This window comes from Athene cunicularia, assembly GCF_003259725.1.
Source record: "Athene cunicularia isolate RWA chromosome 7 unlocalized genomic scaffold, athCun1 chr7_part1, whole genome shotgun sequence".
Classification (NCBI taxonomy): Eukaryota; Metazoa; Chordata; class Aves; order Strigiformes; family Strigidae; genus Athene; species Athene cunicularia.
The window spans coordinates 19,090,823-19,115,037 of record NW_020799107.1 but is presented as its reverse complement, the minus strand read 5'-3'; the positions used below and the strand labels follow the sequence as shown (position 1 = coordinate 19,115,037).

Genomic DNA, 24,215 nt, shown 5'->3' with positions numbered 1-24,215 from the left:
AATAATTAAAAATCAATAAGAATTTAGTGATATGTAAACCATCAAAACATAAAAGTGAGAATGCTGGGTGTCTCTATCCTGTTCAAAGTGTAGTTCTGAAATAAAAATATGGTTGTTAAAAGAATGTTATGATCAGAAATGCATTTGCCAGCTGTGTGTTCAGGAACTCTGTCTTTTCTACTCCAGTTCTTCTGAGGAACTCTGCGGGATCATCTTCAAATATCTATCACTACAGATTAACTATGCTGGATCAAAATATAATGCCATTCCCTCCTATATGTAAAGTGTTGAAATCAATAGAATATTACTTTATAAGTCAATAGTAACCTCTAGCACTCTAAAACCTCATACATGATGTAGGATGGTCCACAGAAAAGTGACATTGAACTATGACTATGAGGCGTCTGCTGTGGCTATGGCAACATAGCGAGAATCTGAATAAGGATCAGAGAGGGGCAGTAAAGCAGTGGGCCAAAAGTATACTCAGTCCTTGGCAGAGGACTCTTATGATTGCATCTTTTTCTCAGGTGGACATCCAATGTACCACACTTCTGTTTCACTCAGACATTACCAGCCATTACAGTCATTAACAGGATTAAGGAGCTTGTTGCCAGTCTTGTTTCTTCTTCCCCACTGGTGCAAGATTTTTATTTTTTTTTCAAAGATAAAGCTGTGGGAAATGATATTCTTTCAAAAATAATGCAAATAAATGTCTCCAAGAGGATGTTCAGTGTAATCTACTGGGCAGGAACCACATTGACACCCGAGGAGCCTATTTGTAATTCTGCAGCAGGCACAACATGAAAGATCACTTCCATCTTGACTAGGTGGCAGCATATGTTTTCTCATAAGAAATGTGAAGGTTATTCAGGCAAAGCGCCTCTGTCAACAGATTCTTTGTGAAGAGCAGATTGAATATTTCATGGGGACATTTTCCTGACAGATTTGTTGTCAGTCTTGGCTTCCTGCCCTAAAGACGCTTCTTTGATCGAATGGCAATGTCATTGTTCTGAGTAGCCACACTCTGGATTAAACTCCTACTTCATTGAGCATTATACTTGCTATGTATGTTTAAAGTGTTCTCATTTATTATCAGCTACTCTGAAACTCTATAAATTGGTATTATGCTGCATTTAGGACTAGGATTTAACTGCAGAGTGTTAAAGACAGGCATATGAAAACCAGTAATTTGTCAGACAAATCACTGGACCATAAAAGTGTAATGTTATTCAAGGAAATGTGCTATAAAATGAAAATCGTGCAAGTATCATCTTAACTTCATGACTGTTGCTGTCTGACCACAGCTACTATCTACAGTTCCTGGTATTTAGCAATACTGAATACTGGTGACACAGTTTAATATTTCACTGAATTTTCCTTCAACGGGATTACTCCCAAAAGCCTCAAAAGTGAATGTAAGCACAGAAAACGTTACCTGAACTCTTGCCACGACAACCATTTTCACATTAGCATATGAATCAAAGTCTGACTATGGTGAATCTACCGTGTCCTGAAAGCAAAATATTTTTATTCCAGGGGGAAAAACTACCTAGCATCAAGTTCAACAAAGCACTTTGTTGAGGAAATAAAATTAATGCTGCTAATAAATAATCCAATAGACTAGCTTCTTCAAACAGTTTAAAACTTGATGTTTCAGAAAATAGATATTTTGTAAGAGATAATATAAATGTATATATGTGTATATCTCAAAGGCAATAAGGTAGTTTAGTGTTTGAAAAGCTCTGCACTGATAGGTGTGAAGTCATGGAAGGGTGAAACTGTTATCCTCTAGTTATGTATAACCATATAGTGAACAATGCACACACTGTTTTTGCTGCTCAGCTCTATTCTCAAGAGCTGCTACAGTAACAGCCAACATAGGACCCTAATGTACCCAGCATTACCAAGTGAAATACCAATAAATAATGAAACAGTGCTGTCTAATGTAAGAAATGAAGTTAATTACCTTTCTCTATTTCACTTTGAAAGGACAATTTCCGTCTTCGTAGTTTGCAGTTATCTCCATCCGTATCATTAGTAGTTTGTGATCTTATTACGAGGTCAGACTTGATTAATGAAATATGAAACATAATGACAGATTAGTCCCATCTAAAGAGAGCAGGTTTTCAATAGCTGATTGACTGTTAATCATGTTCAAGCTTTAAGATAGGTAATACACAAGTCAGTCTGCATCAACCTCTCCATCCCCAGCTAATGGTATTGCTCAATGCTAATGTTCAAAAGTTCATGCAGATTGAGCAAAACCATGTCACCACCTGATGGTGAAACAAAACTATCCTGATAAGAAGTTTACATGGAAAGACATGTGTTACTAGCTTCCTGAACTTGAACACATGTGGTTTAAGTAATCTTAGAGAAATTTATGAAAAAATAACCTGTAACAGAGAACGTATACTATTGCAAGAAGTAATGCAATAACTGATTGTAATTACATTTCTATTTAACTACATGGTAATGATTTTAAAGGTTATATTTTACAAAAATAAATTTAAGGCTGACAAGCACCAGACACTTTATCCCTCATTATTTTATCTTTCCAGACCCTCCCTTCCTTTCTATCAGATTCTATTAATTCAGATACTTATCTCCATAGCAGAACACAATGTTGTCTTTTTCTATCTATCTTATAGAACATGGATGTGCTTTTTTTTTTTTTTTTTCCCCCCCCATAATAAATACAAAATGCATTTAACTCTTCTTTCAACAAATAAGCAAATATAACACCAGTTATGCTCTTTGTGTACATACCCATGGCATTGGCTTCAGCCTACTTCCCTTCCCTGTGCTAGTGAGGTTTCCCATACCGCTCAAGTAAGCAGATTTGCATGTGGGAGAAGGGCAGAGGGAAAGAAGTGGGAAGTGTTTACATCTTTCTCTATTCCCTTAGTTGTAAACCTGGTGGGTAAGTTGGTGGCCCACTGGTAGAATAACTGCAGGAAGAAAAAGGCACTTTTACATAAATAGGAAGATGGGGGCAAAAGTTGAGGCAGAAGCACCTATTATTCAAATAACACATATGGATCTGAGTGATGTTTTGAGGATCAGAATATGCTCATCACTTCTTTTGGGGGATGATTTTCTGAACTGCAATAGACAGTGGAAAGCAAGTGGAATTGCTAGAGAAAACTGTGACTTTGGAAGCTCAGAGGCATGGGTGAGCCTGTCCTCCCTCCCTGACTCTGAAGTCTAGTGATTTTTTTCCTAGTGGCTGGTATAGCAGTAAGGAATAATTGAAAATTTTCTAAGGAACATGAGCAGTAAAACTTTCTGTGTATTCTGTACCACAACACAGCAGATCAAATTTTGTTTTGATTTTCTCAGATCTAGGGAAAAAATAATGGTAAAACATTGATGACAATGTAATTGCAGGAAATAATTGCTCAGACTAAAATCATTAATGTGACTTTATCCTCAAGGAATTTTTCAAATATGTGGACTTTCAGTTTTAACTTAAATTTATTACTAAACTATAAATTCATTGTATTGTATTTCATATATAATTAATAAGGATGGCCTTTTCAATAAACACAAAAGAATGAATTTTAAAATAAAGAATAGAATTAGTCTTTTATTTTCAGAATGATCATTTATTTTGAAAAAGTCTCAGCATATAAAGAAGTGGTATTTATTGTCACAAGTAATATTTGTTCTAATTTTTTAAACTAAAGATCCACATGTGATTAGCAAAGATGTCCCTATCATTTACAGCCCAAAACTTAGTGTTCTTTGTCTCCTTGTTTCTCAGAAGGCCTTTGAAGCCAAATTAGGTTAGTTCCTTCTCATTGAGCCTCTCTTTTCCTCAAAAGTGTAGTCAGAAACCACAAAACAGCAGTATCTCAGAAATAATGAAATGTAAACTAGTCATTCTGTGAGCAGTGTAGTCCATGTTTGGTGGCCAGTACTGGTGTACTCTGCAACTTTCTAGAGAAACCTTCAGCTCCAGTAGCATGACCTGGACAATAGCCTTTCCCCTCTCCCCTTTTGGTCAAACCTCCCCTTTCTTTCCCAATTCAGACTGACTTGGGCAGTCTGAAATAAGGAAACACTGGTAATTTTTCTACTTTCATGAAGATGCAATCTGCAAAAAAGAGGACACTTAGGATAGTCACTGGGGGGAAAAAGAGACCAAGAAATCCTTGCAAGTCTAAAGACTGAGTGAAATTTGAAAAGTCCCTTGTATGCCTTTAGTCCCCTAGGATGTAGGGTGCACTCCAAGATAAGAGAATTAATAATTCATGTTTGAAAGGCAATTAAGTATTTTCTATTGTTAGACACAGAATGAATCTGGATAATCTGATTTATCTCTGGTTTATGGCTCTACAATTATATTTAGTGGCAAAAATTCCCCTTGTGGTGACCCAGGCTGTAGTCATCTCAAAAAAACCATATTTTCCATGGCTTTAACAAAACATCCAAAATCCCCCTGGCTGAAACTTTAATACTATTTAAATATAGAACCAAATCATGTTAGATTAACATCATCTGAATAATTTCATTGACTTCTGCTGAGTTTAACTGACTTCAGTGGGAGCAATCAGGTGAGTATATTTTTTTAAAATAGGAAAATAGGATTTGGCCTCAGGCTTTTAATTTTGCTAACCTTGTTTTTTTCAAATGCTATTTTCAAGTTTTGTTACTGTGGGACAGATTCAGCCCAATTTTAAGGAAAAAAAAAAAAAAGGTTAATTATTGTACGTACCTTTGCATTTTCATCTCTCAGATTAAAAGTCAGTTCTAGGTTGGTGAGGAAGAGATCAGAAAATTCAGGGTACATATCCAAAACTTCTAGTAGATCTTCTCGCTGGATCTTATGTAAGTCACAGTAAGTTAAAGCTCTCACATCTGCATTTGACTTTCCTGGTTTTGCATAAAGATGTACCATCTCTCCAAAAATATCATTTTTCCCTGCAGAAAGAAAATAAAATTGAGATTATTATTTAAGTATGTATGTCATTAAATTCAATGATGTATTTCTTTATGATAATGGTGTAGAATACTTGTTTTTACATGAAGTGGTATAATCAGATCATCATTGTACATATGTTGTCGTGAATCAAAAGTATTATTAAATATTAGAAGTAAGATTATGAAAATCAATGAAATTACATAGGCATATAACTGGACTAAGTGAGAGGAAAATCTAGTTTCATCACAGTTTTTCTTCAGTTCTGTCAAAATAGCATAACTAGAACACATTCCTTTGTCCTTTCTTGTAAAAACTTTATTTGTTGATTTAAATCACATTGTTATGATGACAAAGATGTAATTTCTGTTGTTCAGTAGAGTCCAGGACCTGTCTGGCCTGGAATCTCATTTTGTTAAGGATTACATGAAGAAAGAGACCATATTTAAAATATATTTCTGTAGAAAATGACTTAGTTTTCATATTTTTCAGAGGAAATACAAGGCTTCCAAGATGTAGAGGCTGTTCTGAAGAACTTCTTTAATCATAGCTGCCTCTGTTTTGATACTATTACAATTCTTTCTGTTAATGTTGACACATTCACAGTACCTGTTTGCTAAAATTGTCATCTCTATTTAATTGCTTGTTTGCTCAAAATCTGCACCTAACCTTCATCAATGCAGAGCAGCTGCAATCATAACCCAGTGAAAATATGCTCTAAGGGTTGCAGGGTTTACCTGCAAAAAAGGGGTTTATGGGGAACTAGGAGAACACTTGTGGAAAAGAATAGTGGGCATAACAATTGAGAAACAGTAGACTGATAAAAAAAATCCGTGTGATTTTGCCTCTCAAACTTTTGTGGCTTTTATATTAGGTTACTTCAAGTAGATGTGATTTCTCCATTTTCTAAAAAGAAAGCTTAAAACTGGGTGAGTAAGCAGCTAAAAGGTGCAAAAAATTATTTAAGGGCTGATTTACCATGAGGATCCTAAAGAGCCCAGCCTGTTTAGCTTACTAACAGGAAGATTAAGGGGTAACCTGTTTATATTGCATATATCCTTATAGAGAGGAAAAAATGCTCAGTACTAAACAACTCTAGAATATACTAAGAAATGCATAGCAAGAAACAATGGAAAGAAACTGAAGCATGATAATTTTATACTGAAAATAAAGGACACATTTAACAATAAAAATTAGTAACTATGGAAATAAACTCCCAAGAGAAATGGTCATTGTTCATCTTGTTACATCTTCAGATCAAAACCTGTTGCTTTTCTTTCATCATAGTTCATTAGACACAATAGACAGTTTAAAGGCATGAAATGTAAAATAAGTCAGTGATATAACAAAGGTTAGCCAATATAATCTGATAGTCCTTCTGGCTTTAATGTTTATGACTGCAGAGGTCCCTATTCAAGGCCTTAGTACCTTATCTGCAATATGACTATTGACATGATTGCAGTATTTTTATCAAGATAATTTGTCTATTTATCTTCATTTTGTCTTGTCTGCAAAGCTGAAAGAGGTAGTAGAGTTTATGAGGTCCATAGCCATCGTATTTTCTAAGGATGTGCCACAGAGTTACTGTCAGATCAGTACTGATCAGTCCTCATTCAGCAGCATCAGACAGTGCTGATGTGTTAAGGAAAACTGGGGGACAAACTAAACATTTCTCACAACTCTTTGATCTCTGTGATGAAGTTCAAATACTTGTTAAGGATGGAAGCTTTGTCCATGCTACCTCTGAAGTCTTTTCAACCCCAGAGGACAAAGCATTGAGTGATTTTATGTCCTTTTCTGTGTGTATGTTTTTTCATAAAGAGGAATTAACTAAAAATATTTGGCTAAGTATTGATAATCTTTGTTATGTTTCTGTGTGATTTCATTGCAGAGTAATTTTCATTTATATCATCTTCTATTCTTTTTTAGCAGATTCTTCAAGGTACCACAGAATCATTGACTGGAGCCAGCTATCAGGCAGGCTCCTGTCTCATGGATCATGCAACAGATGTGGGCCCACAGAACAGTTCCTTTCAGTTGTGCACGAACGTCTCTCTGTCTGGACCACAATTCCCTGGAAGAGCAGGGCTCCAAACTACGGCTGCTGATGTGAGGAGCTGTAGGCTGGAAGAGATATAGTGGCATTGCCCTGCAAATACCTAGGTTTCTGCTGCAGTATGAAAGCAGGGGGATCTGATGGGCATAACATGCAATACTCAACAAGTCTGCATCTCTGGTCCAGGAAGAAATCAATGAGTTCATAATTTTGTCAGTTTTCCTTGATTGTGAGTGCTATAGAAATTTGCACATTTTTGATGTAAGAGGAAATCCTCAATGAACCACACTGTTCATAATCAGGGGAAGACACTTAAACAGGTAAGCAAAAACATCATAGTATTATACTTGCATGCTCCCTACTTTGCTTGTGCCCAAAGTTGGCCCAGCAGATGAGGTGCAACAGCATGAGATGACAAATTATCTTGATAACACCATCTAAATCTAGGGAAGGATTGCTATAGGCACACCTTTGTACTTCTGCTCACATATCCACCCTGCAAAGTACTAGCAGAATAATCAGTCACAAATGGTTTAGTAGCAGCAGTAGCAACCATTCCACATTTTGCTTCAGCTACTTTTCTTGCTGTAAAGTGGATGACAAACAGAAAGGAGAACATATGAATGATGTTAACGGCTAGTGTAGGTTTCTGTACAGTACAATCTTTACTAAGGTACTCGATTATTCTTTGTGTTCTTATTATCTGATATTAAATTGGAGAAACAGATCAGCAGTCTTGTTTAGGTAGGGTTTTAGTTATTTTACTTTTAAAATTGCTGTAGCTAATGAAGAATTATTTGTACCACACAGGAACCATCACCAGCTGTGGATGAGCTCCCAGCTGAACTGAACATTGCTCTGAGCTGTCTTAATTGGGAAAGAAAGCAACTAAGTCCCCACACTATACAAACAAGAACATGTTAATAAGAAATATAGGGGAATCAGTAGTGTTATCACACTTAAGTATCAATCTAGATCAGATTAATCTTTTATTCTCTTCCTTTTCTATACGCTCAGTGGGCTGAAGCAGACATTTCTAAAAACCTCTAGAAGACATTTTGAATGCCCAAGTTTTTCTCCACTTAGCATATAGAGGGTCTTTGTGTCTCAGTACCCTCATACACAGTTCAAGAAAAGGGTATCCTTGACTTTGGTTCTTGCAGCATAATCAGAACTGAAGTAATTCAATATCCGCTTGCCTCAGTTTGTAGCCTACCACTTAGCTAGGGATAAATCTGACTCACTTCTGCTCTTACATTTTAGATATCCAAAGGTGTGGAGCCTATGGTGCACATGAATTATTGCAGTAATGTAGACTTTGCTCTTTAAACAAATTATTCCTCTGCTTGATTTTAAGTAACTGTAACACATTTACAGATTTCCTTCCCCAAGAACAACAATGGATAATTCTTTTCAATTTTCTGACTCTTTTTAACATGCCTTCACTAATCTACTTACCAAGAATGGCTACAACAATGTCACTTTTAAGAATTTCAATGGAGCCTCTTGACACGAAATAAAGAGCAGTGAGAACATCTCCACAGTGCACTAAAGTGTCTCCTGGAGGTGCATGTGTTGTCTTAAATTTCATAGCCAAAGCTCGAAGACAGCCTTTACTAGCCCCCCGGAAAGCTTTGCAATTCTGAAGCAGATTTTGGTTAAGGTGAAGACAAATGTCAGCTTGTAAGCATTCTGGAAACCCCTTCAGGACCTGCAAAGACAACCATAAGGATTTCATGTGAATACTATGAAAGTTGCTTTACATAATTTTTATATTTTCTTCCTGGACAAGAGAAAGAAGTGACAAAAAAAAAAAAAGAAAAAAAAATAAAAAGAAAAAAAAAGAGGTGTCCCTAAGGGCTGTCAGAATATTACAATTCAATAAGTGCATAGTGTAATTTATATTGCAAAGCTTATATGATGTGAATACTAATGTATATACTAATAAATGTAGTGGTTACAAAATTCATTGTTAAGATTTCTTTCCTTTCAAATGGTATTAAGATATATGAATGAATATACTGCAGTAAAATAGTAAGACAGCTAAAGGGAGATTCTTAACTGAATTTTACCTATTTGGACTAATAAGTCTATTTCCTTTTTATTAATTATAAAAGTACTACATTTAATATAAAAGAGGGTTTTGTTGAAATAACCATGAAATTTGTAAAGTGAGAGCTATCTGAACAAGATCAGATATTTTTCAGAGAGGGCACTTTAATGGGATTTTCATGTTACATATATTCTGCTTGTAAGTTAAGGACTTAGATTTTTATCAGAAAAAGCAACACGTGCCACTGAAACAACGTTGTTATGCAGATTTCCATAGGCAGATGATTAGTTCAGCAAACCACAGGGCTAGTTGCTATGGTTCTTACTCATCTCTTACTCAGAACAATGGGAGTTTTGCCTGAAGTAGAACCACGGGATTCCTCTTGGGTACCATGGTAACATGTTAATTTTGTTTAGAAGGGAAAAAGTGAGCTACTTACAACATGCTCATTATGTGTGAGCTTTTCTAAATTGTCTAGGATCATATTACCTATATGAATATATTACCTACCTAGGTAATATATTACCTATTACCTATAACGAGCATTTCTGCTACTGACTTCTATGGGAGCACTGGCCACTTTGTGACTTTTCCCGCTGTGTTAGGGAATGGGCCTGACACATTATTATGCACTCCCGTTTCCTTCTGTTAAATCCTGTTATATGCTGTCAGTGATGTTAATGGGACCCGTTACATCTGTTGCATATTTCTAAGGACAAAACATGAACTGATGCTATCAGTCTTATGTATATGTGAACAGGATGTGTCTTTTTGTTATTAGAGCAGTCTATTAATTCATTCCTGTTTATCCTCTGCACTGTTTCTACAAACACATAAATATTCCTACACAGAAGAAAAAAAATATACAAACTGCATTCACTTGTTGCTATATTAATTCTTACTTCAGCACAATAAAGGTCTGTGCATTCACTCTTATTGCATAAAGATATTCACAAGTCATATCCCTTGCTAATGAAGAAAATGAACACATTTCTGATATGAGGCTTCTGTCCACAGAAGCCAAGCTAGGGTTTACAGATGAAATATTAGTACCTTTAACGGAGTTGAACTGTATCTATGGTTGCTAATGGAAATCAATGCCGTGAAATAACAAACAGCATGTTTTAAAACACATATATACAAAAATTTTAAAAGCTATAGGGCATTACCACATGAAATTTATACATTCTCAGAAAAAGCCAGCATTCAACAACAATAAGCAAAGGAAAATATGATAAATGAAAAGCTTCTGTGGTGTCACTTTGTTTTCAGTATCTATCACACCGCTAGAAATAGCTTAGTATGCAATTACTCTTAATGTAATTATATTGAAATAAAAATATTGCGGGTTGTAGCTATATATTTACTGAATGATACTGAGAAACTGTTAACCAAATATGTCTGGTCAATGATACAGGTGAGAAAAATTGCTGGTGCTTATTTTGAAATTATTGTCTAGTCACATGAGTAGAAAAGACCTATTTTGAATTAATTATTTTGCTGTACATTTATCTGAATATTATTTAGAAGAGCTCATTTTTTTTTTAGGATGCAAAATAGGAAATATATTTTCAAATCAGAGCTACTTACATGAAAAAGTATTTGAATTGTTAGAAAGTGAGGAGCACAGCCTTAAGATAAATTCTATTAATTTTTCACATCAATTTCTGTTTATCCCATTCATCAAATGATTGTACTTTACCATTAAGCAAAACCCATGTAGACCATGTGTGTTTGTTTATATTTCTGAAGATACTTTGGGTATTTCTTTAAAGAAACAATTATTTTGATAATTAATTTATACTTAACATGAAACTGTTCTAAAATCATTAGATATTAGTTAATAGTTTATATGCCAATAACATCTGAAAGGTATTAGCCTCTGTTCAAGTATTTGTGATTAAAAAGTCCCTGCCCCGTGGAGCTTACACTCTATAATAGTTGCTATATATCACAGAGGAAGATCATTTACTCTTTAATACCACAATTGTCAAATGTCTCAAAGGAAGACAGGTGCCCAAATAACATTGATTTACAATGGAGTTTTGGAGATTGCTCCATTAACACAAGTTTAAAAATGCAAAAAAGAAGCTGATTTGAAGATAAATTTTTTAAAACATTGCTATACACTATTTGCTATTTTTTAAAACATTGCAATTTTAAAACATTTTTTTTTTTGCAATATTTGCAATTTTTTTGCAATATTTGCAATTTTTTAAAACATTGCAATTTTAAAACATTGCAATTTTTTAAAACATTGCTATACACTATACACAAAATTTTTTAAAACATTGCTATACACTACATGAGTAAAAGCTTACCATATCGTGCACATAGTATGTAGTGAGGTATTTAATCCAAGTCCAGTAGCTGATGCTATACAGAATGTGATGTTTCCAAACTAAGTTTTATATTGTGCAGTACAGACAACATCTTGCCAACCCAAGCCTTCATGTACATTCTTAATATTCAGATTTTCATTACTTTGAGAAAATATTTCTTATTCATCAATTTTTTGGCTTGTGTTAATAAGGAAGTATCTGATTCTCACAGAAATCTTTGATTGTCTGTGTAGAGCAGGAACAATTGTATTGAAAATTATGTTCTTGTAATGTGGCAATCAACATCAATACATTATGTATACACATACTGACAAGTTTAAATATTAGAAAGTCATCCATGCAGTCTTCAAAATCATGAGATTATCTTAAAAATAATAAAACTCTAAATATTGCATTTCACTTCTGTTTATTTCTTGTGAGTTTTCAGAGTCCTTAAACACATTTAAGTCACACTTCAATATGACAAGAAAAAATTAAAATACACTTTTCTAGAGCAACTAAATGCCAGCTTAATGAAAAAATAAAATAACTTTAAAAATAAGATTTTGAAAATTAAGAAGCTAAAATTGCTCTTTAAATAGCATTATTCTCAATGACAAATCCAAAATTAATAAATCATTTGATTGCAGGTTTGTGTTTCAATTGCTCCATTCTTTCCTGACACGTTTCTATTGTTACACTTGGTATTTCCTCAGTAGAGATTCCACCGGATCCTGGTAAGAAAAATCTTGGATTCTCATGGTTAGAATCATGTTTAGAATCATAACTCATGCACAATTGAAGAGACACCGATCTTCTAAAAAACTCATGTAACAAGATATAAAATCAGCACAACCCTTACCCCTTAAAAAAAAAAAAAAAAAAAAAAAAAAAAAAAAAAAAAAAAAAAAAAAAAATAGTTGTGATGCTGTGACCATAGGTTCCAGTTGTCTCTCATTGATAGTTATCAAGTCCAACTTCAGTTGACTCTTCCTGTCTGGAATAAAACTTATTCCATGTCAAATAATACAGGTTTATGTACTTGGCATGCTTAGAGAGGAGGAAAGTGTCATTCAGAGAGAAGTAAAACATTTTATGTGGAATAAGTGATTGAAGTTTGGTGAGGATAGTAGGGACATGATTCACATTGCCTTGAAGAATGTGGTCTTTTCTAAGTGGAGAGGGAGTCCAGGTTTGTTAACTTCTCTTTTTCAAAATGACAACAAAGTATCACTTGTACATGTATCAGACACTTTTATGACAACAGAATTGGAGATAGATATGTTCCCTAACCTCAGACAACTAGCAAATGTTTGGGGCAATGATAGCCTTGATTTGTTTGATTGAATGATAAGATTCTTGACAAGTTTTAGATTTTCTGTCCTCAGTTCTGGAATAGGTATTGACATCTGTCCCACAGAAAATATTTAGAAAGCATCCAAGCCAAAGCAAATCAGGATATCAGCCACAGTAATTGTCATTAAACATGGAAATATCACATTTTATATCAACAGAATTACAGAATGGTTGAGGTTAGAAGGGACCTCTGGAGGTCATCTTGCCCAATCTCCCTGCTCAAGCAGGACAACCTGAAACTGGTAGCCCAGGATGATGTCCGGATGGCTTTTGAATACCTCCAAGGATGTACACTCCACAGCCTCTCTGGGGAACTTGTGCCAGTTCTCAGTCATCCTCACAGTATAAAAAAAAGTGTTTCCTGATGTTTAGATGGAATCTCCTGTTTCAGTTTGTGCCCATTGACTCTGGTCCTGTCACTGGGCACCACTGAAAAGAGCCTGGTTCTGTCTTTTTTACACCCTCCCTTCAGGTATTTGTTCACATTGATGAGATCCCTCATGAGCCTTCACTTCTCCAGGCTGAACAGTCCCAGGTCTCTCAGCCTTTCCTAGCATGAGAGATGCTCCATGCCCTGCAGTCCAGCAGTCAAAGATATTCCCTTACTTCTGCATATAATCTTCTGTCATACATTTTTTTCTGTTAAAATGTAGAAATGCCAGGCAGCAATTGAAGAGCACAAGAGGGCTCTTGTGTTTTGAGGGTCTGTTTGGGTTGTGTTGAAATTCATTTTGACTAAGGCTTTCTTGTCCTTGAATCAGCCAGACTTATTTATGCATGGTAAATATCCAGCATATAGAGGGAAAAATAAAGGTAGACTCTCAAATTCGTCTGACAATTTAAGATGGCCTAAATTTAAGAGGAATTCTGTTCCTTCTCCACATAATGTGTTTATTCCTGCACTGTCTTGATCTGTCTTCATGAAATGGTTTGAGAAACTGACCCATGTGAAAACTAACCCAGCAAAAAAGTTGGGCAGCAAAAGGTACAAAGAGGCAGGAATAAATATAATTTGTGTTGTAGACCACACGCACTTAATCTCTGTTTGGATCTCATCTGCTTAATATAGATCTCAAGATATGTTGACACTGATATCACTAAATGCTGAATAAAGTTCTTGAACTATTTGAAAAATAAATTTTGAACTAATTATAGGGAGCAAATCCCATGCCTTGGAGGGCTCACTCTAGTGGGGATTTATATTCAAAATTAATATTTTGTCTGTCTTAGTTTGTTGTGCAAGAATGAGTGAAATCAGTTATACTAATTAATATATTTGGTGAAATAAACTTTGTCTTTAATTTTTATCTTTCTGCCACCAAAATTTAGCACTAATCTGAGACTCTTCACCTGCACAAATCGCACTGTGTAGATTTTGAGTTAGGATCTTTGTCCCCCAGTAGGTCTTCCCTGTCATGGAAAGAGTAGTGTGGGATTTAGTTCTGTCAAAGATATTTGACTCTGAGATTTTAATAATATCTTCCTCTATGCTAAATGTTTCTGTAATTCAACCTAGTTCTATTTCTAGAAAGAATTTAAAATTTACTTTAATTTAAAATTAAATAAATTAACTGTTTTTATAAGCAGAAGGCCGAAACATTTCCAAGGGCTTTCACCATTTAGTAAAGAATGATCAAGTTCACAGGTGATGATAATTCTGCTCCAGCAGCTCTTGGGCTCCACAGAGAATAGGGATTATTTCTGATGATTTCTCTTCTTTATACAGGAAAATATTGCAGTCAGATTATGGGGTTTGGGTTGTTGGTTGTTCTTTTTTTTTTTTTAAAAAATGATTTTTGCAGGATATGAAGGAGGTCTTTACAACAGTTGAGAGAGAAGAGAAGCAGTGTCTGATGGTGAGCTAATTTGCCTGTCAATGAGATTTGAATCAGACTGACAGCCTTATCAAGAATTAGGATCTTCTGCTTTCAGTCATTGCCATGACACACATTTTTGTGACATTTTAATGGTGAAATTACTGGACCTGCAGAGGATTATTCTTCATCTATAGTCTTATTACAGTTTCTGAGTACATCTTAAAGGTGATCTCTGAGATATGATACATTGTTGGGTGAGGAGGACAGAAAACTATTTCAGTTTCTTAAACTGTTGACTAACAGAGAAGTTTAATGTCTGTAGAAGCTGAAAGCTGACCAGATCCATGTCTTTCCAAAAATATAATGATAGTTGGAAAATGAATCACTCTTGCTTTTGAGACATTAGACCACAAAATACAATGCAGTGAGAAACTGATAAAGGATCATTTTGCAACTAGGTTGAAATTCTTGAAAGTCTTTTTTTCCTATGAGGACTTCTTTTCTGTAACCCGATTAAATATAGGCATTCATGTTTTTTAAGTGGTCTTGTTATAGCAAATGAATGAACAGTTCTACAGCTAATCATATCTGAAGTACTTTCTTATAGGCTTATATGTCTTATGATTTTCATTATGACATATAGACAAATAGCAGTACCGCTTTCCACTATGATTACTATTTTCTCTGTTTAACCAATTACTGCTAGTTTTTGTTCCCAACACTTCTGATTTGGATTACCCTTCTTATGGTATAAGGCACTTCTCCTTGCTACTTTTGAAATTTTAATTTACTTTTCTAATTCTCTGGTTCAAAGAATACTGGCAATAGTTCTACTGGTAGAATAGTTTTCATCAAAAGAAGTGATCACAGCTGGAGGAAAAGCAAGAATAACAAAGTGGTGTCATCCAGTGACCAGTGGCTAATTTCTCACAAAAGAATCCTTACCAAATCAATGGTGAACCTGCCCTTTATTTGATACAGTAGCATTGCTGGTTCTGACCCTTCAAGACAGGTGTGTGCTCTGCTGTACTTGCATGATCACTGTGGCCAAGACAACTTATCACAAGTGTACAATCGATCATTTGCTTGGATGCTTGCAGGAGAAAGTTCCATAAATTTATGCATAAAAATTCTGACTTGCTCTCTTCTTTCATGGTACTGGGTAAAACCCGAAATAAAAAGGCATTTGTACCACATACAAAAATTTAATTACTGTGTACATTTGGCTAAGCACTTCCCAAAGCTTGTTCCAGTTATTTACTTCTTTGAACTCTTTATAAAGGTAAAATAAATGAATAAAGCTGTTCAGATGCACAGAAGATCCATGGAAGGAATGGGGAAGAGATTGTAAAAAATACATGCATAACTTAAAAAAAGGATCTCAAACACTAAATATGTCATCTTTTTAGGTTAAGCATCACAGGCATGCTATTATCAGTGCTGGACTGATAACATTGGAATGAAGGGGGGAAAGGAAGACAAAGAGAGTTTAGGGAAAACAGGATATTTTAAAAATCAAAATAATATCTTTGAATATTTGGGACTGGTAATATCCTTTATGAAACAATATACACTGCAAATAATTTTTTTTGTAATTTAACTTTGCCAGTGTATACCACAGGGATATGATTTAAAATTATGCTTATTCTATAGACTCAAGATTTTTATCCAGATTAAGATAAATCCTAAATCCCGTTTATCCAGTTCATGCATAATTATGTAGAATTGTTTTTATCAAAATACATTATGCAATGAAACCTAATCAAAGAGCTGTAGAAATTAAGCAGAGGGGAACAAATAAACAATGTTCTCAGCATATTTCACCTACAGACCTTTAAAGCTAATTTTAAGTTTAGCTATTTTAAATGAGCATAAAGTATTATCTTCTGTTTTTTAATATAAAGTGCAGGATTTTGTTTAGGAAATCAAGTTTATTTAGTCTTGGTGCAGTATTATTCCTGAGGTTAAAAGTTGGGTTTTTTTGTTTTCACTTTTCCTGATTTCTTAAGTATACTATTGATTACAACTAAAAACATCTTTTGAAACATATTCTCTAATATTATTTATATATATATGCGTGTGTATACATTTTGTGTACATATATATATATATATAAAAATGTAAATTATTCATGCATTTCGTATTTCAAAGGAGAAAGAGGATGGTGGTTTTGAATTTCATTCAGTTTTCAGTCATGAAATGAGAAAGAAAGACATTGGATCAAATTCTGCCTTCAGATATTTGTAAACAACTCCCAGTAAATATTGACAGGAGTCAAACACATTTGTCTGAGGACAGTATTAGCCATTTGGTGGGTAAATGCAAATATTTCATGCAAAATTAAGAGTACATGCAAGTCCATCTCATATGCACATGGCTTGTAGCCAAGAAAACTTCATTGGTGCTTGTGCTAACATGCATATATGGTTTGAACTAAGCGCATTCACGCAAAGGAAAATGCAGAATGATCAGCATGGCAACTTTGTCAGAGTGACATTCCTACAGAGCAACTATCTAATGCAAACCAATATGCACATGACCTTTTTTGGGCAGAGAAGCATGATTTGAGTTGTGGGGTAAAACAGTGCGTAATAAATGTGGTTAGATTAGCATTTCTCAATATCTAATTTTTAGTAACCATTTTGCCCCACATCTGATTCTATTTGGACTATTTCCCTTCGCTATCTACTCCTTCATCATGCAAAAAGTTACAATTAAAATTAGAAAGCATTGAACAAGCTCTAAACCCGACAGATAACATGGATATTCTCCACACTTTATACTGGAATTAAATTTGATATAAATACCTCCTGCTCTTACCAGTGGGTGGTGTTATTCCATGTATTTAGGTATGAAGCAGACAGGAAAGAGATAAATCTTTCATAAGTACAACATAAATCACACAATTCTTATATTATCCTTGCACTAAGTGTCACATATTCAAACTCACTTTTTAAGAAAATTAAGCATCTGCCATAAAATTTGAGGGACAGAATTGTGAACAGAATAAGAAATAAAATGTAACAAAACAAGATACTAAACTTGATTTTTTCACATTTTATTTAAAACAAAGCCTCCATACTGCCTCACAATCATATTGCAGAATATGAGCTGTTTAATCCATTTAGATAATATTTCACATTAATGACAAATCCAAGACTAATTCCAGTACAGCAATTTCTGCGTTATGCAAAGTTTAACCTGACAACATCCAGTTTTAATTCCTATTTCTTGTGAAACAGGTGTTTTTAGTACATCCATTAGTGGTAATGAATTAGTTAAGGTGTGCATGATTTTATAATATCTTCAGAAATAATTCAGTGAGCTACTTTAGGCTTAGGCTGCACCCACCTGCAGCTTAAGAGCCTGATCCTGCAAAGTGCTGAGTACCCCACAGTCCCATTGCCATCAAAGGGAATTAGGGCCATTCAGTGCCACACAGGATGAAGCTACTGATGCTGCCTTCCACTGCAGTAATCCCCAGCAGAGGTTTATACAAGCGTACTTGTCCTGGGCATAATATCCCTCTGGAGGGGATAGTCATGGAAGTGGGAGGTGAAGCCCAACATATTTAGTTTGCTGTCTTAATTTTAAGATCTGCTTTACTTAATGGTAACCATAAAATCAAGATGTCAGTGACTCAGATTTGTAAAAACTTTTAATCAAGACCATTGTTTCTGCTTACATCATAAAAGTGTACCACCCTGACAATCATTCACAAATGTATGTATAGATACCACATGGAAGCTGTTTGAATTTATGTCAAAATGTCTGAGGTTGATTTCTAGTTAAATTGTTGCAAAAATGTATAGATTTTCTTGTTCTTGTCAACTTTATGGAGAGCTCTGCAAAGTCTCTATAACTCAGAATAGCTCTGGAAAGCATCCCTCTAGAGACACAGATTCACAGATCCTTAAGATGCACAATGCTCTCAGTGTCTTCAAACCTATGTCAACTTTTCAGAAAAAATGTTGCTGTCTCCTGAAAATAATGCTTACTTTTGCTCATTAGCAGACTCTTATTCCATTTTAGCTGGCGGCATAATATATTTTTATATAAAGAATGTTTACAGCTTTTTCATCAAGAACAGAAAATATGGGTGTTGTACCTTGCCATCTCCTAGAAATGAGATTCTGTGGATTGCTAAATGATTAGTAGTACTGCACTGGCTTTCAGTACAGAGTTATGTGATGGTGAATGCAAGTGAACTACTGCTCAGACTATCATATATTTCGAATATTTCACTCTGACAATTGCAGCTAATCCACCTGACTGCTCCTCTCTTCCACTCACCCTCCAAAATATCTGTTCTAGATTACATGATAGGATTTTGAAAAAGAATTGGTCTCTACAGGTAAGAAGAGTAACTCTGTAGATATCAACAAAGGTAGTCTTGTTTGATACTGGAAGTGGAAAATCAGGCCAAAGAGCCAATGAAATTCTGGAACAGCTATGCCTGAAATAAGAAACCTATGATTGTTTTTTCTTGTTTTAAGCTTGTAGTAGTTAACTGCAGTTCTCAAGCTTTCCTATGCATAGTGAGAGTTCAGACTGCTGATACAGTTTGTAATAATCTAGGCAGCTAAATGTTTGGATGCCAAATTTATAATGGCTTGATTTTCAATAATTGCTATATATCCACCTTCTTGAACCTGCACTTTTACAGCTCATAAATAATGAAGACTTACAACGTCTTTCTAAATTTGCATGCATTTATCTGTTCCTCAGCCTCAAAAACAGAACAACATACCATGTTCATGTCAATGCCATTGGTGTATGTCCATGCATGCTGGAAGTATTCCTCAAGTCGCTGCCGCAGAGGGTTGGGGATTTGATGAAAGCGTATGAACTCCTTCACTCTCAGCATCTGCATGTGATATCGTGCAGTTCCCGAGTAGAGTCTTTGGATTATTGCAGATACGTTTCCAAAAATGCTAGCATACATTAATGCTGGATTAAATAGAAACAAAATATACTTAAATCATATCATTGGGTTTTGCAGATGATGCAACAGTTCTTACAATGCACTTTGTATGTAAAACAGCTCAGATGGGACTAGTAACATTTTCAGACATGTGGAACTGGTTTACCTGAAGCTTTTCATTGATTTGATTGTATCAGTACCAACTTAGTTAGCAGATGAGTCTTTAATATTAAAGTGTAATCAAGATGGTAATATTTATCTTTGGAGATTTGCAGTCCTGAGTTTAGTGGTATAAATTAGGTTAATGTAATTTTATGGACTTCAGCAGAAGTAAGAACTAGGAACTAAGACTAAATACAAGTTAAGAACAAAGAGTTAAGAAGGTACACATGGATTTATAGGTTCAGGGTTTAAGTCAACAAATAAAATATAATTACGATTATCCAAAAAAGATGGTTTCCTAAATCCAATCAAAATTCAGCTTCTTACCCTATACAGGATTTGCTTACAGACACTAATAAACAACACAAAAATTCTGACAGTTTGGATCACAGATTTTGAGCAGTCAAGCACTTGACTACTTCCTGGCACTGCATGAATCACAACATATTTTTGCATATAACATTGCTTTCCCTGGGAATTTGCCCTTCCGGCTGCATGCTTATAATCTTATTAGCTTAGACTGTTAAGTCATTTGCTCAAACACTGTGAAAAAAATTTAAAAATGAATAAGATAAAACTACTTACAGCCAATCAACATGACACAGATGGAAAAGATTTTCTCTGAGTTGGTGTTTGGAGACACATTTCCAAATCCTACACTTGTCAGACTGCTGAAGGTAAAATAAAGTGCTGTAACATATTTGTCCTTGATGGATGGTCCAGAGCTTGCATCACTCTTATTGTAATGCTTTCCTAATTGTTCTCCTAAAGAATCCAACCAGCCAATCTTGTGAGCCAAATAAGGTCTTTCTACATTTCCAATGGCATACCAAATGCAAGCAAGCCAGTGTGCAATTAGTGCAAATATGCACATAAGGAGCATCAGAACTGCAGCACCATATTCTGAATATCTGTCCAGTTTCCGTGCTACCCTCACCAAACGCAGTAGTCTAGCTGTCTTCAGAAGACCTATTAATGTTGTTGTCTGTAAAAATAAGACAAAAATTTATTTTTTCTGTTAGAAAATGTGCTTTTATAAATAGTCAGCATGAATAAACCAATGTAAATTCCATTATTTTGGGGAATCAACAAAACCAGTAGATTAACACATTTCAATGTAATCTTAATTTAATTTTCTTTAAACTATCAATTTTATCATAAAAACAGTGAAGAAAAGTAAGAAATGCACATTTTAAATTAAGATATACCGAAGTTGTCATCTGCTGAATACTCTTTCATTTTGAATATTATTCTTGATCTGGACTCTTTAATCTACCCTGATGAACTTAAATGTTCCATTAGATTAATGATGTTTTGCTGTGATAAAGTCTGTAAATTATTTGAACTACTCATATGACTGGCCTTGTAGATAATAATTATTTATGATATTTGAACAAAGCTGTGTAAATATGTTTGATCCTATGTTAGAGACTCCTTGCAATGCTCTGGCACACATGTTCTACAAGAGAGAAGGAATAAGGCAGAAATGTTCCAAAGAGTAAAAGTATCTTATTCTGCAAATATTCTTCCTGTGTGTAATGGTCAAAACACTACACAGGTCAAAGAAGATGAACCACTGTGAAGAGAAAATCATGGAAAAGTTACTGTTGCCAGACTCCACATTATCTTCTTTTTGCACCTTACATCCTGAAGCTTGCAGGTATAGTGGTAGAAGCCACTAATAAAAGTACTATACCATTATAAAAAATATGGGTCAGTTGTTAACCAGGAAGATATTCCAAGCTTTTTAGTGCAGACCTGCCCTATGATTAATTGAAGGCTCTTTGAGGCTCTGATCTTTTTAAAGGAATCTAACGTTTGTTTTCAATCCGTAAATTGTTTTCACACTTGTTAAATCCTTGTAAAAGAGATTGACAATATTGTAAATAGTAATGACTTGATTTCAAAAAGAACTCAGATACCTTTTCTCCTCCATTAAGTCTGAACATATATTAAAGTATTCGGTAAATGTCAAGACTGAATAAGATTTGAATAAGTTTTTTCTTTGTTTTTTTAACATGCATGTATATTATACCACTTAACTGGAAAAGTTTTCCAAGCCTTACAAACTACACTGATGGTAGTATGTGTCATGTTAAAGCTTTCTTTCAACAAGTACTAGTCTTGTTTTTTATGTTTTATTAAATTCTTGCATTTACTATGTTTCTGAGTAAAATCCCACAGCCCTTGGAACAAAAGAAGAGGCTTTCTTGGCAGCATTTGTCAGTGGACAACTCAATATATTCATATTTTCTGAGTAAATGAGCAAGAGAATAATGTAGGGTAACACTGGGTAATGTTCCTTGGTTGAACTTAACATCACAGAATAATTTAAATGAATTTCTCATTGTCACATAAAGAAGGCTGTTTCATTGATTGTGACCTCCAGTCTGAAAGACCATTCTAAGTATAGGTCACTGACTTTATTTTACAAAAACCTTATATATTACAAGGGGCTATGCCTTAACTCTGATTAGTCTTATTTTTTAACAGTGAGATTAGTTTATACCCTCAATTTCTGAAGACCTGATGCAAAACTGACCACAGCAGGGGGCTATTTTCATGGACAGCAATTGATTACAGCACTATTTGAAAGAGGAGGGCATCAGTCTCTCTGATTGCAGAGGGTATCGTTCAGAAGTTATTATTGTATCAGACTGGAAGAGGGAGCTGGTATCACAAATTAATTATTTGCTTAATTTAAAAAATAATTTTATTAGCAATTTATTAATGCTTATTTTGCCTGTGCAAAGAGCCATTTACCACTCATGACTTTCTCACTGATGGCCAAATCTTTAGGTTTCCTCTAGATTTTTATGGTTTTTGTTTTTTTTCATAACATCCATTATCATTAATGTATAAATCTATAACGTCATCTCTTATTTGTCTCTTTTTTAAACCAAAAAAAACATTGATGTGTATGAGCATCTCAAACTATCTCTTCTAATGTGCATTAATGTGCACTTGCTTACACAGTATTTCATTTGCTATAGGGTGCTTTCCAGTTTCTTGGTATTGTAAGGTACTCAGTTTCTCAATAATTTCCTGTCACCTACATTTTACGTTAAACCCACCATCAACCTTCTACCTTTTTTGCAGCCTGTGAATAAATCTATTAAATACGAGCACTACAGCATCAAGCATAGTCAATTTTTTTCTTTCTCTTGGAAAAATCTCTGATACATGTCAGAATTTGGCCTTTCAGTCTATGCTCCATTACCTTAATAGCCTCTTCTGAGCACTGTGTCATTGCTGAAGATCTTTATGCTGTATGCATCATGATACTGAAAATATTAGTACAAACAGCAATTAAACAAAAATATTTAAACTAACCAAAACTTCTTATTTATAGAAGGGTACTGATACTTCAACTGCCATTGATAAAGGACTGCCAAAATGGTCTGCAAATAAATGTCTGCTCAAGTAGTGCTGGGGTTCTTCTTTGCTTCATCTTGAAAAACAATTAAGGGAAGAAAGAGATGCTTCTCTGATATTAGCCAGCCACCTAGATAATTTCCAGAGACTCTACCCTAATGCTCATCATCCTGGACTGTACTCAGTCCACAGATTTGCTAAAGCAAAGACAAACTGCCTGTATGATCAGCTATGCAGTCTTCAGTCTAAATGACTTGCAATTCCTAAGAATAGTTTTTCCAAGTAAATTGCTAAACTGAGCACAGGAAACAATATTACTCTCTTCCTGAGATGTTTCTGAGCTTGATTTTCAAATATATTTTAATTTGAAAGAAGTAGTGATTCTATCAGTGGAGATGCAGTCAGGACTATGAGGATCAATCTCCAATTCTAGAAATGTGGGATTCTTCTTTCAGTTTGCTTTAACAGATATACTGTGTAATGAAGGGAACACATCAAAACTAAGAGGAAAAAAAAGAGTACTTTGATTTATATGTCTTCATTTTAGCCAAACCCCATCTATTTTCTTCATTTATTGCTACAAATAGAAGACACATTCACTCTTATGTTTTGTGAGTATGCTCGATATATATATACATCATGATGTATTTCTTTTCATTTTCTAAGGCAGCATTTTTCCTGTTGGAAGGCTTTTTAATTATGTACTGTAAAGTAACTTTAATCACTATTATTTATACAAACAGCAAAAGACTTTATGCTTTTCTGCATATTTCAGCTGGGTGTTCTCTCTGGCCTCAATTTAATAAAATCATAAATATGAAAATTTTCTTGCTATTACCATCACTTTTTGTATGTTTTATTGCAGTAACTTCTAGATGAAAGGGAAGAAACCCTGGTTATATATATATCCATCTGTTTTTTTCCCTACAGTGTACCTGTCTTTGAAGTGAAAATCTGATCAATACATTAAAAAAACATGTTATTTTAAATGCATATATCTAAGAATATCTAGAAATCTTAAGCAGCATTCCACTTGTACATGCACATCACCTATGTGTGTGCTTTAAGGAGCTGTGCCATTGCAACTATTAGTTGTTTAAAATCCAACCCAGACTCCTGATTAAAAATAAACTTCCAAAAGAACAGAAACTAAAAAGTTCATTATTTTTGTCTTCCCTTGTATTAGGGATGCCACTTAACTTTTACAATCCCCCCCCCCCCCCCCCC

General features: G+C 34.6%; 1 protein-coding gene across 3 annotated transcripts in view; it reads right to left on the bottom strand.

Moving 5' to 3' along the window:
- Nucleotides 1-24,215, bottom strand: part of KCNH7 (potassium voltage-gated channel subfamily H member 7) — a 234,127-nt gene that overhangs the window by 23,846 nt on the left and 186,066 nt on the right. For 2 of the 3 annotated variants that reach the window (XM_026852304.1, XM_026852303.1), the window contains 5 exons: nt 20,199-20,598; nt 19,277-19,477; nt 8,439-8,693; nt 4,721-4,926; nt 1,967-2,066 (listed from right to left, as the gene is read on the bottom strand). In XM_026852304.1, coding sequence (XP_026708105.1) covers nt 1,967-2,066; nt 4,721-4,926; nt 8,439-8,693; nt 19,277-19,477; nt 20,199-20,598 — 1,162 coding nt within the window. The remainder of the gene's footprint in view (nt 1-1,966; nt 2,067-4,720; nt 4,927-8,438; nt 8,694-19,276; nt 19,478-20,198; nt 20,599-24,215) is intronic. The other variant, XM_026852302.1, reaches the window with a different exon arrangement.